Source organism: Trichosurus vulpecula, chromosome 5 (genome assembly GCF_011100635.1).
Source record: "Trichosurus vulpecula isolate mTriVul1 chromosome 5, mTriVul1.pri, whole genome shotgun sequence".
In the NCBI taxonomy this organism is placed as follows: domain Eukaryota; kingdom Metazoa; phylum Chordata; class Mammalia; order Diprotodontia; family Phalangeridae; genus Trichosurus; species Trichosurus vulpecula.
In genome coordinates, this window is record NC_050577.1 from 207162303 (window position 1) to 207179866 (window position 17564).

Consider the following 17564-nt stretch of genomic DNA (forward strand, 5'->3'; position numbering starts at 1 on the left):
CAAGTGAGTAACCTTTGTGATCCAGTGGAAAGCAATATTGGTTCCCTTGTTTGAACTCTATATATTGTAAGGGGCTGTGTGACACCCTGACTCAGAATTCCTTCTGAGTAGGTTTAGAACAAGTAGGGCCTTATCAGCAAAGTAGTAGTCCTCTAAGAGTGATTACCTAAGAACTCTGGAGGCAATGCTGCCATCTGCTAAATTTGGCCATTAACACTCTATCTCAATCTTTGTCTGTCTGTCTCTTTTTTTTTCTCTCCCTGTATTTCCCTCAACCCTCCTGTGGCCAACCCAGAGGGCCATTCCCTCCCCCCTCTGATGGCAGCCACCCTGGTATGCTAGTGAGTATGACACTGTGATCCAGGACCCAAATGCAAAGGAGAACCACATGACCTGCTCAGAGGCGATCTTGTATAAGATATTTGTGTTGTGTCTTCTCATGTCCTAATATCCCTTTAGTTGAGTCAGATAAAATGTTGACCAGGGCTGGGGGTTTATGGACCAAACACTGGTACCTCAACAATAGGAAACCCCATTTTCTCCCACCCTATGAGGTTCTCAGGAAAATGTGCTGTGTCATGTCTGGTGTTATTTGTAGATTCTTCTACCTTGGAAGATTTCTAAGGGGAAAACGCAGCAAAGCAATAAAGTCTGCTGAAAATAAATGCAGAAAGAGAGTTTAGAATGGTGGGTGGGGAAGATGAATGAAGTTTCTTACTTGAAACAGTTCTCCCAGCTTTCTATAATCTGATGTTAACTATCCTTCTCAATAACCACATATTTACTCCCATGTCAGACTTTTAGCTCAAGATAAGATTTTAGCAATTTAAAAAGAAAAAAAAAACTTTAATATACTTTCTCTCTGTCATTTCAATAGTCAGGTAGGGGTTACAGATATAAAATTATGCAAGTAAAAAAAGGAGATATTTTTCTTGGTTTGTAGGAATTTATGGCATTATTAGTTAATTAGATAATAAATTTGTAGCTGAAATACAATATCTTTACTGTAAATTTCCAAAGTAGAATTTAAAGATTTTTGTAAATGCTGAAATATTTTAAGAAGGAGATGAGAAAGTGAAACTTCCACTGTAAATCTTTGAAATGGAGCTAATATAAAAGCCTTTATAATTTGGTCCTGGAAATAATAGTCTTTGGGAATGAGATAATTTGTGATTGTAAATGCGAACTAAATTATAATGTGATCCATTTAAATGAAAATAATCATAATGGTTTACACTTTATAAGTTGACTATACCTTAAAGAAAGAAACATTTGATAGTTGGCATTAAGGTGATATACTTAGAAACTGCATGAATAAGAATTAAAAGTGTAATTACTCTATACTGCTCTTTGGTATAAAATACCAAATTGATAGGGGATGAAGTGATTTCTTATGTAAGATGATTCATAAATGCATTAGTCCAAATTGATGATACTTGACTGACAATAAAGTTTAAAAATCCATAATACTGGTTATGTTATCATTAGGCTTACAAGCTTATTTTATAAAGAATGCTTTTTTAAAAAATAAATTTATTTATTTATTTTTAGTTTTCAACATTCATTTCCATAAGTTTTAATTTTTCTCCACTTCCCACCCCTGCCTCTTCCCCAAGATGGCATAAAATACAATATAGGTTCTATATTAAATCATGCTTTTTATTTCATAGATTTCATATGATAGATTTTTATTTGATAGATTGTTTGGCCATTATTTATTAAAATCATTAACGTTCACCTAGAATAATCAGTATTGAAGTTACATGTTCTTTACCACAGGTAGATCCCAGATGCAAAGATTTATTTTTGCCTTAGGGGTTACCTCAGATATGGATATTTGTCAGCCTCAAGGAATATAGGGGCTAGTGTTCTTCCAGGTTTTGTGTGAACGATCATATATTCATTATTTGTGTGTACCCCCCACAGAATGTGATTGTTTTCTTAATTTCTAATGATTGATTTCTGATTATATATACTTATATATATGCATATATTTATATGATTGGCTTTCTTCTGTACCACATAATCACAGAAATTACTGTATTCATGCTGGATATGAAAGTAGCTGGAATTAAATTGTAGAGAACTGAAGGGAACTGCCAGTCCTAGGACAGCTGATCTGCACTATTATATAGATGGTGAAGTGAAGAAGTCATCCAAAAGAGTTGAGGAGATTAAGGAATGGAGTACTTAGGATGCTGGAGGGGATATCAACATCCATGTTGAAGTACTTAGAATAATGATAAGATCTGAGAAAAGAGGAAGATCATGAGCCAGAAACTAGCTCTGATACAACCTCTCACAGTTAAGGTTACGTTTCTTGGAAAAAAGTGGATAATATTTGCACTATTATATGAAAAGTACCGAGTAAACTTTGAAATGCTACATAAATGTACACCATTGTGTCTGCCTTCCTGGGAGCAGGAAAGATGAAACTTATAATAAAACAACTTCCTTTAACCTATGCCTTGGTGTAGGCTTAGCCATGGGGCATGTCTTAACCATAATAGTCAATGTAATTTCCATACACATCAAAAGAATGTCAGCTATTCCTTTGAGAGAACTGCAATGCCTCAGGGCCACAAGTCTACTGAGTCAGAACTTCATTAGTATTCATCATTATAAGGATAGTTGGGATGTTCCTGCAATCTGAAAAGGGAGAAACAAGTCTTATGCATTAAAGGAATCTCTCCAACACACCAAATCCAACAACCTACCCCCCACCCCTTGCCCAAACCCAACCTCTTCAAATACCCAGATTAAGAAATATCATCTTTATAGTGGTTTATTTTCTTTGGCCCATGCATCTAAACACTGAGCAAGGACTTAGCTATAGATCCCTCTTGCCTTGAATTCAGTCTTTGTTCAGTTTCCTTAAACAAGAAAGCATTTCTGAGATACAAGGCAAATAAGGGGGTGGTATAATAGACCAGGAGAAAGAAATGGCAAACTGGGGTGGAGCCAAGATGGCAGCTGGAAAGCAGGAACTAGCGTGAGCTCCCTGCCAAGTCCCTCCAAAAACCTATAAAAAATGGCTCTGAACCAATTCTAGAACTGCAGAACCCACAAAATAGCAAAGGGAAGCAGGGCTCCAGCCCAGGGCAGCCTCCATGGTTGCTGGGTAAGCTCTTTCACGGATGGAGCTGGGAGCAGAGCAGAGCAGAGCACAGCATGGACCAACCAGACCAGGAGCCAGGCGGAGCGGGCCCCAGCGCCCTGAATCAGTGAGCTAAAGCAGTTGTCAGACTTCTCAACCCACAGACACCAAAGACAACACAGAAGAACTGCAGAACCCACAAAATAGCAGAGGGAACCAGGGCTCCAGCCCAGGACAGCCTGGATGGTCTCTGGGTAAGGTCTATCCTGCACAGAGCTGGGAGCAGAAGGGAGCCGAGGGGAGCTGAGGCCAGCGTGGGCAGCATGGACCAACCAGACCAGGAGCTGGTGGGAGTGTGCCCTAGCGCCCTGAATCAGTGAGCTGCAGCAATTACCAGGCTTCTCAACCCACAAACACCAAAGACAACAGAGCAGGTTAGTGGGAAAAGCTGCTGGGGACAGAGCAATAGAGTTTGCATTCAGCCACTGCCCTGGGAGGGCATAAGAGGTGGGGCAGCTACAGAACTACAGCTGCAGTTGCTTCCAGCCCCAGGCCCACCTGGTGGGAGGAATTAAGTGCCACATCAGAGCAGGAGTGCACAGCCTGCTGAAGATCTAAGTCCAGTCCAGCTTGGGGGTTCTTGGTGAAGGAGAAGTGCTGGTGTGGCAGAGCTGGCACATCCCCAAAGCTTGGAACATAGAACTCTTTACTCTACAAGCAGTCATATCCTGATGAAAAACTCAAGGGTCAAGTAAGTTGGTTGGGAATATGGCCAGGCAGCGAAAACACACCCAGATTCAGTCTCAGACTCTGGAATCTTTCTTTGGTGACAAAGAAGACTAAAACATACAGACAGAAGAAGTCAACAAAGTGAAAGAAACTACACCAAAAGCCTCCAAGAAACACATGAACTAGTCTCAGGCCATGGAAGAGCTCAAAAAGGATTTGGAAAAGCAAGTTAGAGAAGTAGAGGAAAAATTGGGAAGAGAAATGAGAAGGATGTGAGAAAACCATGAAAAACAAGTCAATGACTTGATAAAGGAGAGCCCAAAAAATACTGAAAAATATACTGAAGAAAACAACACCTTAAAAAATAGACCAACTCAAATGGCAAAAGAGCTCCAAAAAGCCAATGAAGAGAAGAATGCCCTGAAAGGAAGAGTTATCCAAATGGAAAAGGAGGTCCAAAAGACCACTGAAGTAAATACTACCTTAAAAACTAGATTGGAGCAGGTAGAAGCTAGTGACTTGATGAGAAATGAAGATAGTATAAAACAGAACCAAAGGAACGAAAAAATGGAAGACAATGTGAAGTATCTCATTGGAAAAACCACTGACCTAGAAAATAGATCCAGGAGAGATAATTTAAAAATTATTGGACTACCTGAAAGCCTCGATGAAAAATAAAAGCCTAGATATCATCTTTTAAGAAATTATCAAGGAGAACTGCCATGATATTCTAGAGCCACAGGGCAAAATAGTAATTGAAAGAATCCATCGATCGCTTCCTCAAATAGATCCCAGAAAGAAATCTCCTAGGAATATTTTAGCCAAATTCCAGAGCTCCCAGGTCAAGGAGAAAATACTACAAGCAGCCAGAAAGAAACAATTTGAGTATTGTGGAATCACAATCAGAATACCCAAGATCTGGCAGCTTCTACATTAAGACATCGAAGGACTTGGAATACGATATTCTGGAGGTCAATGGAGCTAGGATTAAAACCAAGAATCACCTACCCAGCAAAACTGAGTATCATGCTCCAAGGCAAAATATGGATTTTCAATAAAATAGAGGACTTTCAAGCTTTCTCAGTGAAAAGGCCAGAGCTGAATAGAAAATTTGACTTTCAAACTCAAGAATCAAGAGAAGTGTGAAAAGGTAATCAAGAAAAAGAAAAAGAAAAAGAAATTGCAAGGGACTTACTAAAGTTGAACTGTTTTGTTTACATTCCTACATGGAAAGATGATGTGTATGATTCATGAGAGCTCAGTATTAGGGTAGCTGAAGGGAATATGCACATATGTGTATATATATATATATATATGTATATATATATACATATATATACATATATATATATATATATATATATACATATATATATATATATATATACAGAGAGAGAGAGAGAGAGAGAGAGAGAGAGAGAGAAAGAGAGAGAGAGAGAGAGGGAGAGCGGGCACAGGGTTAGTTGAAGATGAAGGGAAGATATCTAAAAGAAATAAAATCAAATTAAAGGAGAGAGGAATATATTGAGAGAAGGAGATAGGGAGAGATAGAATGGGGTAAATTATCTTGCATAAAAGTGGCAGGGAAAAGCAGTTCTATAGGAAGAGAAGAGAAGGCAGGAGAGGGGGAATGAGTGAATCTTGCTCTCATCAGATTTGACCTGAAGAGGGCATACCATACATACTCAGTTGGGTATCTTACCCCACAGGAAAGAAGGAGGAAGAAGATAAAAAAAAGTGGGGATGATAGAAGGGAGGGCAAATAGGGGTGGAGGTAATCAAAAATAAACACTTTCAAAAAGGGACAGGGTCAAGGGAGAAAATTCAATAAAGGGGGATAGGTTAGGAAGAAGCAAAATATAGTTAGTCTTTCACAACATGAGTATTGTGGAAGGGTTATACATAATGATACACATGTGGCCCATGTTGAATTGCTTGACTTCTTAGGGAGGGTGGATGGGAGGGGAAGAGGGAAGAGAATTTGGAACTCAAAGTTTAAAAACAGATGTTCAAAAACAAAACAAAAAAAGTTTGTTCATGCAACTAGAAAATAAGATACACAGGCAATGGGGCATAGATATTTATCTTGCCCTACAAGAAAGGAAGGGAAAAGGGGATGGGAGGGGAGTGGAGTGACAGAAGGGAGGGCTGACAGGGGAACAGGGCAACCAGAATATATGCCACCTTGGAGTGGGGGGGAGAGGGTAGAAATGAGGAGAAAATTTGTAATTCAAACTCTTGTGAAAATCAATGCTGAAAACTAAATATATTAAATAAAAAACATTTATTAGTTTTTTCTATTCCTTCAGATATTTTAAAACTTGATCTTTAATACCTTCAAAACTGTGTCACCCCTAACTCAGATTTCCCCTTGGGTATTTGATCTCATTGGCCTTCTCTTCCCATCTTCATTTTTTAAGATGGCTTTGTACTTTACAACACAGCACAATGGAGATAGGTGTTAAGGGACCAAATGTGATAGTTTTACTATAATTGCTAATTAAATAGTTTGTTATAGAAAAAAAAAAGAAATGGCAAACCATTCCAGTACCTTTGCTAAGAAAACCCCAAATGGGGTTCCAAAGGGTCACACATTACTCAGTCAGTACATAATTGAATCAGTAAACATAACTGAACAGTAAACATAATAGATCTTGGCTGTGCAATCAGAAAAGTTGGATCCAAGTTCTTTCTCTTGATTACTGGCTGTATGACTATGAGCAAATAATGTCTCAGAAGCTCAATTTCCTCATCTTTAAAATGGAGAATAATATTTTGGGGGCTACTTTTTTTACAGGGTTATTGCAAGGTTCACATGAGACTATGGGTACAAAGGACTTTGCAACCATAAATCACTATGTAAATGTCAACTATTATCATTAAGAAAGGCCTCATAACAAAGGGTGTTTGGAGGGGTCTGATTTAGGAAACTGAAACCAACCGAGGGGAAGTGACTTCCCTTGAGTCAAACTGGTAGTAAGTGGCAAAGAGATGAATCAAAGTTAAAATGTAAGACTTGAAATTCAGTGATTTTCCCATGATAATCATCACACTGACTCCCTACACCATGGCATACTGTTATCCACATCAATTAATAAAACAGGCTTTGTTCCCACAGTATGGAGGGAATTTATAGTAGGAAAAGTATTGTTTTGCATTGTAGCCAGGGTCTACTATGAACTCCATTAAATTCTGATTGAATAGAATCAGGAGGAGATGTTCCAAGGGCAATCAATAGCACAGTAAATATTCCACTATGTGGAAGTCAGTCAATTGAATATCAAGGAGATATTCCAAGGGCAATCAATAGCATATTCCACTATGTGGAAGTCAGTCATTCAATAAGCATTGATTATGCCTACCACATGTGAGGCACTGTGCTAAGCAATGAGGATACAAAGAAAAGCAAAAGACAATCTCTGTCCTTGGAGAGCACACAATCTAATGGGGGTGACCACAAGCAAATATTTTTATACAGAAAATAATCAAAAGAAGGAAGGCACTATAAATATTTTTGTACATGTGGATTCTTTTCCCTTTTTGTTGGTCTGTTTGGGATGCAGATCTAGTAGGGGTATTGCTGGATCAAAAGGTATGCAACTTTATAACCCTTTGGACATAGTTCCAAATTGCTCTCCAGAATGTTTGGATCAATTAACAACTCCACCAACAATGAAAGCAATTCCAATTTTCCCACATCTTCTCCAACATTAACCATTTTCCTTTTTTCTGATAGGTGTGAAATGGTACCTCAGAGTTGTTTTAATTGGCATTTCATTAATCAATAATGATTTAGAGTAGTGCTTCTTAAACTGTGGGTCCCAACCCCAAGTTTAAGAAGCCCTGATTTAGAGCATTTTATATGACTATAGTTAGCTTTTATTTCTTCATCTGAAAACTACCTGCTCATATCCTTTGACCATTTGTCAATTGAGGAATGGCTTGCATTCTTATAATTTGAATCAGTTCCCTATATATTTCAGAAACGAAGCCTTTATCAGAGAAACTGGCTGTAAAATTGTTTCCCAGCTTTCTGCTTCCTTTCTAATCTTAGCTGCATTGACTTTCTGAAAAAACTTTTTAATGTAATCAAAATGATCCACTTTTTACTTCATAATGTTCTCTATCTCTTCTTTGGTCATAAATTCTTCCCTTCTCCATAGATCTGACAGGTACACTATTCTTTCCTCTCCTAATTTGTTTATGGTATTGCTCTTTATGTTTAAATCATGTACCCATGTTGACATTATCTCGGTATATGGTGTAAGAGATGGTCTATGTCTAGTTTCTGCCACACTATTCACCAGTTTTCATCAAATAGTGAGTACTTATCCCAGAAGCTGGAATCTTTGGGTTTGTCAAATAGTAGATTACTATAGTCACTGACTACTATGTCTTGTGTACCTATTCCACTGATATACCCTTCTTTTTTGCCATTACCAAATAGTTTTAATGATTGCTGCTTTATAACTGAGTTTTATATCTAGTATAGCTAAGCCACTTTCCCTTGGACTTCTTTTCATTAATTCCCTTTACAATTGACCTTTTGTTTTTCCAGATGAATTTTGTTATTATTTTTTCTAGTTCAATAAATTATTTTTTGGTAGTTTGATTGGTATGGTACTGAATAAGTAAATTAATTTAGGTAGAATTGTCATTTTTTTATATTAGCTCTAACTTTATTCTACTTAGTTAGATCTGATTTTATTTGCATGAAAAGGGTGTTGAAATTGTGTTCATACAATTCCTCAGTTGGTTTTGGCAGGTAGACCCCCAAATATTTTCTATTGTCTTCAGTTGTTTTAAATTGCATTTCTCTTTCTAGATCTTCTGCTGGATTTTGTCAGTAATATAAGATTACATGCTGTCTTGGGGAAGGGGGAGGGGAGGGAGGGAGAAAAAAAATCTGGAATTCAAAATCTTATAAAATGCATGTTGAAAATTACTTTTATATGTAACTGGGAACAATAAAATACTATTATGGGGAGGGGAAGATTAAAAAAAAGCTGGAAGGCACTAGAATTAAGAGGGGTTGGGAAAGGCTTCCTGGAGAAGGTAGAATTCTAGTTAGGACTTGAAGAAAGCCAGTGAAGTCAGCAGAGAGAAGTGAGGGGAAAAGTATTCCAAGAATGGAGGAGACCCAGAGAAAACATCCAGAGCCTAAGATAGCATGCCTTGTTCATAAAAAAACAACTAGGCCAGTGTCATTAGGTGAAACAGTATATGGCAAAGAATAAAGTATGTGAAGACTAGAAAGGTGGGGGATGGGGAGTAAGTTATGGAGGACTCTAAATGCCAAACAGAAAATTTTGCATATGCTCCAGGAGATGATAGAGACCATGAAGGTTTAATGACATGGTGGCTTAATGAAGAATGGATGGGAATGGGGAGAAAATTAAGGCAGGCAGACTCACCAAAAGCCTATTTCAATAGGCTTTCCAGTACGAGGTGAAGAAGACCTGCAACATGGTGGTGGTAGTATCAGAGGAAAGAAGGCAGCATATTCAAAAGATGTTGCAAAGGTGAAATCATTTGGCCCTGGCAATAGATGGAATATGAGAAGGGGTGGGGTGAGAGATAGTGAGGAGTCAAGGATGACTCCTAGGTTGTAAGCCTTGAGGCTGGGAGGATAGCAGTACTCTTGATGGTAACAGGGGAAGTTTGGAGGTGGGGAGTGCATGGAGGAAAGGTGAGTTTAGTTTTAGACATGAAAAACAAGGTTGTAAAGTTAGAAGAGAGAAAATCCAAAGACATATATCCTGCTTACTTTAATGATCATGTTTATATAATTTCCTAATATCCCTAGGCTAACATGGGACCAGAGGATAATGAGAATAAATTGAGACTATGAGAATAAAATAAGAATAATGAGAATGAAAGTGGTCAGAGGTGTGGGGCTTCTCTGAACCTCACTTCCTAAGGAATGATAGAGGAGTACAAAAATCCTTATAGAAAATGGATTTGGAGGAAGCCACACTCAGTTTTCTTCATCTATCATTGAATGCTTGTGACTATACCCTCCACTAACATTAAAGTGTGATGCTCTAGTGTTCATCTTCACAGAATCTAGGCCCTAGCACACCCTTCAGGCCTAATTTGGAGTCCTTAAAGATTATCTAATCCAAACCCTTCTTTTTCCAGATTTTCTAAGAAACTGTGATTCAGAGAGGATAAGGAATTTGTTCATTTGTTTCATAGCTAGTAAGCATTAGAGACAGAAATAGAACCTAAGTTTCTGACATAAGGTACTTTTCCATTTGTATGGGAGAAGCTTGGTTACTGAAAGTGGAAGAAAAGGACCAATTGTACACCAAAAAAAATAATAAAATCCATGTATGAAAAAATAGAATTTTTCTATTAAAGACTGAGACAGGAGGACTACATAGAGAACTGCCACATGTGAGGGCATACAAATGGCTGAAGTTGCAAATACCTTATTGCAATTTTACCCATGAGCCTCAATTACTGAAATGGCTCTTTTTAGACCTGACCCAGAATAAGTGCATAGGAGAGGTCCACAGGGCTGCTTCAGATAAAAGGAAGAGGAAATTTGATGACCATGGTAAAACATTACACTTTGTAGATTTATAGCTTCTCTGTGACAGACTTGAAAAAGGATTCCTTCATTTAAAGTGCTGCCCCATGTTCCTACAGTCACAGGGACTAAAAAGAAAGTAAGATGTTAAGAGCAAAAACTCACTGATGAGGCATCAGGTAACGAAGGTTTCTGTTAAGGCCATCAATGACTTTCATGTCTTCTGGAGGCAACTGGAACTCAAATATCTGCCATGGAAGAGAGAATATTATAATAAGTAGGATCTGCTTATAGCACCTCAGAACAGAATAGGCAACTCGACTGACTGAATCAGTCACACTCTCCACTGAGACTCTTATAACTCTGGTCTGGTGTTGGAGGCATTTAGGCTAGCTGAAAACTATCTACTCCCACTTGATAGCCCCCATCTTCTTGTGGTTGGAGCCACCCTTTCCTAATACCTCCTTTTAGAGTTGTAGACATCCCCCAAATCTAGAAGTTTCCATTTAGCTGTTCATGAACCCCTTAGGGATTCAGGATATTTGTCCAACAAGTTCATGTTTAAAAAATTTTAATTCTGTTTTACATAGCAAATAATTGCATGAAATTTGTTGCAAATATATTTTCCCCTGAGACAAAAAGCCTATGTATGTTTGAAGCAATATAGTTTTATTTCTGAAAAAATTCAAAACCATCAAACACACAATGATTTCTGTGTGGTTACTACAGCAAACTGACCACTTCTGAATTAGTGCAACATACTCTTGAAGTTTCTCAACCTATCTTCAGATGGTTTCCAAATAGCCATGGCCACAGGAGACCAATATTTGAGTGCAAATAGATTCCCAATAGGTGATCAGATGTATGGGCATACTCTCACTTGCATTCAGTACAAAAGAGAGTTCCTTCATTCCCTTCTGTTACTGTATAATTCTATCTCATCAGTGGCATAATCACATGATCAAAATGCATTCTTTTTGCATTTGCATTCTTGCAAATGTCAGGCTGTTTGAAATCCATAATCACTTACAAGCCATCTTAAAACTATCATGCACTATCCCAAGCACTCGGGAGAAACAAACTTTATATTGCCTCTCATTGCAATATTAAGGCATTTTTCTGACAACTACATCCTCCACTTACGATACTGTTCTTCAGTTTAAATGAACTGGTTGTCAACAATCATCAGTGTTTCAGCAGAGTTTCTTTGAGAGTGTAGCCAGTATGCCAGCAGTAGAGAAGAATGAAGTTATATCTGAAGATATTTTCTCCTTACAAAGATTAATGTAGATATAAAAATTGATTTAAAATGAAGCAATATATGTAATTGTACTTTATGTACTTTTATAATTTAATACAATGCTTCTTATTAGCCAGTAGAAAAGTAAATCTTTTATATCTGAACTATTTTCATCATTTGATTGGGTGGCTAAAAATTTAAAATGAACTTTCAAGTTTAAACAAAATAGGTTGTAAAATTCTCCTACCATTTTCCACTACATTATTTATGGGAGCAAGCATTTTTACTTTATTCTTATTTTAAATTAAAATACAGAAATAAACATCATGTGTAAACTGTTTTAAGACTGTATTTAAGGGGCAGCTAACTGGTGCAGTGAATAGGGCACCAGCCCTGGAATCAGGAGGACCTGAGTTCAAATCTGACCTCAGACATTTCACACTTACTAGCTGTGTGACCTTGGGCAAGTCACTTAACACCAATTACCTCATCTTCCGCCTCCAAGAAAAAAAAAGACTGTGCTTATTTGTTGTTGAGTCAAATATTACAAAGTTCTGCTCAAATAAAAAAGTCCTATATCAAAATTAAATACACATATGATTATTATATTAGGTTTAACATATTCCAAGTTCTAACTTATTTCATTATGTTAATCATATTCAACAAAGTTGGCAAAATAAGTTTAATATGAAGTCTTGCAGATAATTGGAAGAATATGAGGGCTTACTGGAATACTCACATAAAATATTCATAATTATAATTAGTTTTCTTTTGTATTTAGAGTTTTCATAAATATTGGTAGAATAATATTTATGTTTTATAATTACATAATGTAAATTTCAATTTGGAGCTTGCAAAATATATTACTGGTATTTTGAGCACTTAGTTAATAAATATAAAACAATATTATGAACAGTATATTAAATTATCCTGGTGGTTCACAACACAATGTATGTTGTTCTTGGAAAAGGTTTGGAGAACAAAAAAATGTTGGGAACCATTGCCTTAGTCAACACATTCACAATGTGAGAAGTAAATGTACCTGAAGCATCTTTATACTTATTAATTCTCTCTTCCTTAAGGCTATTGCTTTAACTCCTTTGTTCTGGTTTTGAGGGTGTTAGGAGGATGGAACATGACACCTTCATTTGTGTGAGTTGTCACACAACTTGAGAAATTTATAAAATATTTTAAAAATCATTAAGATTACCTCTCATATAGCTACCATGCCCCTAACTGGATCCCTCTAGTAATATTCAGGCTGAAAGACTCTATGCCCTCTGCCCAGTTCTCTTCTTCATCAAGTACCAATGTCAAAGCCCTGTTCCTTTTCTTTGCATACCCTAGAGAGAAATACTTTAGCAAAGAACCCACATTTAGTATCTATCACTTTATCTAAATTAGCTTTAGTACTAATTTAAAAAGAAGATGGCAGAATAAGGTAGGAACTTACCTGAACTCTTTCAAATTCACTGCCAAACAACTATAAAATAATGCCTCAAAATGAATTCTAGAGGATCAGAATCAATGAAAGGACAGAGTGAAAAAAATTTTCCAGCCCAATACAACTTGGAAAGTCACTAGAAAAGGTCTGTCTCACAGTTGAAAGGTGAGCACAGTCCAGTGCAGGCAGCATCCAGTCAAGCTAGCAGCAAGATCCTGAGCACAGGTCAGTGGTCCTGGCATAGCAGGCCTGAGCAGCAGGCAGCTGAGACTTTACACCCCCAGAACAGCAGACCAGTAGTGAGGTCCCTGTCTCCCAGCACAAGAATCTTGGGATAGTGCCCCCTCTACCCTAGGAACAGAGTCCAACTTTAAGTCATCAAATAGACTGCAAAATGAGCAAAAAAAAAAAAAAAAAAAAGAACCTGACCATAGAAAGTTACTATGGGTACAGGGAAGATTAAAACACAAAGTCAGAAGACAACAATGTCAAAACACCTACATTCAAAGCCTCAAAGAAAATCCAAAATTGGTCTCAACACCAAATAGAACTCCTGCCACATCCAAAAAGAACTCCTGGAAGAGCTTTAACAGGATTTTAAAAGTTAATTAAGAGAGGTAGAAGAAAAATTGGGAAAATAAAGGAGAGTGATGCAAAAGGATCATGAAAAAAGAGTCAACAGTTTGATAAATGAAGCACAGAAAATAGAAAAAGATGTACTGAAGAAAAGAAGATTCACTGAAGAAAACAACTCCTCAAAAATTAGAATTGGGCAATTGGAAGCTAATGACTCCATGAGACATCAAGAATCAATGAAATAAAATCAAAAAATGAAAAACACAGAAGAAAATGTGAACTGTCCCATTGGAAAAACAACTGACCTGGAAAAGAGATCCAAGGGAGATAATAGAAAACAAATGAAACTATGAGAGAGAGAGAGAGAGAGAGAGAGAGAGAGAGAGAGAGAGAGAGAGAGAGAAACAGAGATATGCTGAACATCATATTTCAAGGAATTATCAAGGAAAACTGCCTTAATATCCTAGAACCTGAAGGTAAAATTGAAATTGAAAGAATCTACCAATAACTTCCTGAAAGAGATACCCAAATGAAAACTGCCAGTAATATTATAGCCAAACTCTAGAACTCTCAGATCAAGGAGATAATACTTCAAGCAGCCAGAAAGAAACAACTGAAATATTAAGGAGCCTCAGTAAGGATTATACAGGATTTAGCAGCTTCTACATTAAAGGATTAAAGGGCTTTGAATATGATATTCCAGAAGGCAAAGGAGCCAGGATCGCAACCAAGAATCACCTACCTAGCAAAACTGAATATATAATCCTCAAGGGGAAAAATGGATATTTAATGAAATAGAGGGCTTTCAAGCATTCCTGATAAAAAAGGGCAGAGCTGAACAGAAAATGTGACTTCCAAAAATAAGACAAAAGAGAAACATAAACAGTCAAACAGGAAAGAGGAAAAAACATAAGGGATTCGATAAGGTTAAGCTGTTTACATCGCTACATGGGAAGCTGATATTTATAATTCTTAAGAACTGTATTACTAATAGTCCAGTTAGAAAGGGTATATATAGAGAGAGGGTTTAGGCATAAGTTGATTTTGATTAGGGACATAAAAAAAATAAGGGATGGAAAAGAAGATTGCACTGGGAGAAGAGAGAAGAGAAGTAGAAAGGGGTAAATTATCTCACATGAAAGAGACTTAAAGAGGGAATAACATACACACTCAGTTGGATATAGAAATCTATCTTACCATATTGAGAAGTAGAAGGGGAGGGTAATAAGAGAAGCAGAGACAACTGATAGAAGGGAGAGCAGATTGAGGGAAATGGGGGTCAGAAGAAAAACACTGGTGAGGAGGGACAGGGTGAAAAGGACCAGAAGGATGAACAGGGGAAAAATAGGATGAAAGGAAATACACAGTAGTAGTCATAACTGTGAATGTAAATGGGTTGTACTCACCCATAAAATGGAAGCAGACAGCAGAGTGGATTAAAAACCAGAATCCTACAATGAGTTGCTTACAAGAAACACATTTGAAGTACACACACACACACACACACACACACACACACACACATACACACAGGGTAAAGAGAAGGGGGTGGAGCAGAATCCATTATGCTTCAGCTGAAGTACAAATTAAAAAAAAAAGTTAACCATTTTAAAATACAAAGAAGTTTTTCATTTAATGTCTGCCCCCTCAGGCAGCCAGAAGGGTGGGTATAATAATAGGAGGGGTGGGAAGGAGAAACAAAGTTTACTTTTATCAGATCTCACAAGGAGATATTTCAAACTAAATGTCTGAGACATCTCAAATTTAATATGTCCAAAACAGAAGTCGTTATCATTTCCCCCAAAGCAGCACTGATTCCAAACTTCCTAACTTCTGTATAAAGAACCACAAGTTTCCTAGTCTCACAGGTTCCTCAATTCCTCACATTTTCTCATCCCTCAAATATACTTAGTTGACAAATCTTGCTGTTTCTGCCTCAACATCTCTTATATCTCACCCCTTCTGTCTGCTCAGACAGCTACCACCATCACTTTTCATCTGCATTATTGGTCACTCTCCTTCAAGTCACTCCCCAGTGTAGTCCATTCTCCTCATTGCTGACAAAGTCATTAACCTTAAGGTCAGATCTCACTGTGTCATTCCTTATTCAATAAAATCCTTATTGCTTTGAGGATAAAATATAAACTCCTCCACAATCTGGCCCAAACCTATCTTTCTCTTGCTTCCTCACATTCAACAATGCATCTCTTGTCTTCTCTTTGTACTAGCCAACCCCTATCCGCGCAATCCCTGAAATGGATTCTCTCTTAACCTCCACCTCACAGAATTCCTTTCAAATTCCTTTAACTCAATTACCAACTTCTATATGATGTCCTTCCTGATCCCCTTAATTGCTAATGCTCTCCTTCCCAAACTACTATGTATCTAACTACTATGTACTTATTCTCTTTATATTATATATATGCATGATATAACATGAATAAATATAAAGTAGTTATTCCAAAGTGTGTGTCACACACTCTCTCTCCTCAGAAAATTGAAGTGAACAAGTAGTTTCTTAGAGATCTTTTGAGAATTGCAGAGAATGGGGGGGGGGGAAGTCACACTTACATCCAACAGACAGAATCACTGAAGTCCACTGGACTCTTCAGGAATCACTTTCCTAATGACCAACTTTTAGACTTCTCTCTTTTTCATCATTTTCTCCAATGTTCCATTCACCAACACCAGTGTTTGTGCAGCTGCTTAAACCAACTCTGCCCATGCCTCTTTACCTGAAAGTTCTCCATTATCCGCTTTTCAGTGAAGCTCTTTGCCAGGACTACCACCCCTCGCTGAATCTGGTATCGGAGAGCAACCTGGGCTGGGCTCCGATTGTGCTTCTTGGCAATGGCTCCCAGGAATGGGTCTTCTAGGAGGATGGGAGATTTTTCATCTACCCTGCAAGAGAAAACAAACATTTTAAAATCTATGGTCAGGGAAATGGGGCCGAGTTCAATGCTATGTAGATAGTTATCTTTCTTTAGTTTTTTACATTTTTGAAAGCATTTCCATAGACATCTCATTTGAACCTCATAATAATACCATGAGGTTGGAAGGGAAAAAGTTATTATCTTCTCTTTACATAAAATGAAATGGGGCTTAGAAACATTTAGTTATTTCTTCAGGATCATGCAACTAATAAAGTGCTGGAAGTCAAATGGGAGTCAAATCCAGTTAATTATAATCCTACAATCAATGCTGTTTCCATTGTTCAGTGTTGCATAATTTGTAAGCATACACAAATTTGGGTAGTCAACTTTTATTAGTGATTAAGAAATCCATTACAGGGGCTCTCACAGTGTTGGTGTGGAGACTCTGGGTAGCCATTGTTAAGAGCCACCCCCAGCTTTGAAGGAAACCCAGATGTTGGTGCTTCTCCTTTTGGTAACTATATGAGGAAACTGAGGAAAAGAGAAGTTAAGTGACTTTCTTGGTTCACACAGTGATTGTCTGAGGCTGGATTTGAACTCAGGACTTCTTGACTGTGGAACTAGTACTTCATACTCTGTTCCACTTCACTGCCCCTATGATTCAAAGTTACATTTTGCTTTTCCATAATCAAAGAACCATGACTACAGTGGTATCTTTATTATCTAAGATTTTCAGTTATGTGATTATGAAAATGAAATGTACTGTTGAAAATCATTTGTGGGTGGAGCCAAGATGGTGGCTGGAAAGCAGGGACTTGCGTGAGCTCCCCACCACATCCCTCCAAAAACCTATAAAAAATGGCTCCAAACAAATTCTAGAAATGCAGAACCCACAAAATTACAGAGGGAAGCAGGGATGCAGCCCAGGACAGCCTGGATGTTTGCTGGATGAGGTCTATCACGCACAGAGTGGAGGGGAGCAGAGCTCAGAATGGGAGGCAGCAGGACCAACCAGACCAGGAGCGGGCAGGACAGGCCCTAGCACCCTGAATCAGTGAGCTGTGGCAGTT

The 17564-nt window shown here is 37.7% G+C and overlaps 1 protein-coding gene across 1 annotated transcript in view; it reads right to left on the bottom strand.

Annotated features, from left to right (window-relative positions):
* Positions 1-2606: 2606 nt before the first annotated feature.
* The window catches only part of LOC118851176 (prostaglandin-E(2) 9-reductase-like), a 33923-nt gene continuing 18965 nt past the window's right edge, over positions 2607-17564 (bottom strand). Inside the window, exons 7-9 of the mRNA XM_036760695.1 lie at positions 16357-16522; positions 10527-10609; positions 2607-2649 (exon numbers count right to left, since the gene is read on the bottom strand). Coding sequence (XP_036616590.1) covers positions 2607-2649; positions 10527-10609; positions 16357-16522 — 292 coding nt within the window. The remainder of the gene's footprint in view (positions 2650-10526; positions 10610-16356; positions 16523-17564) is intronic.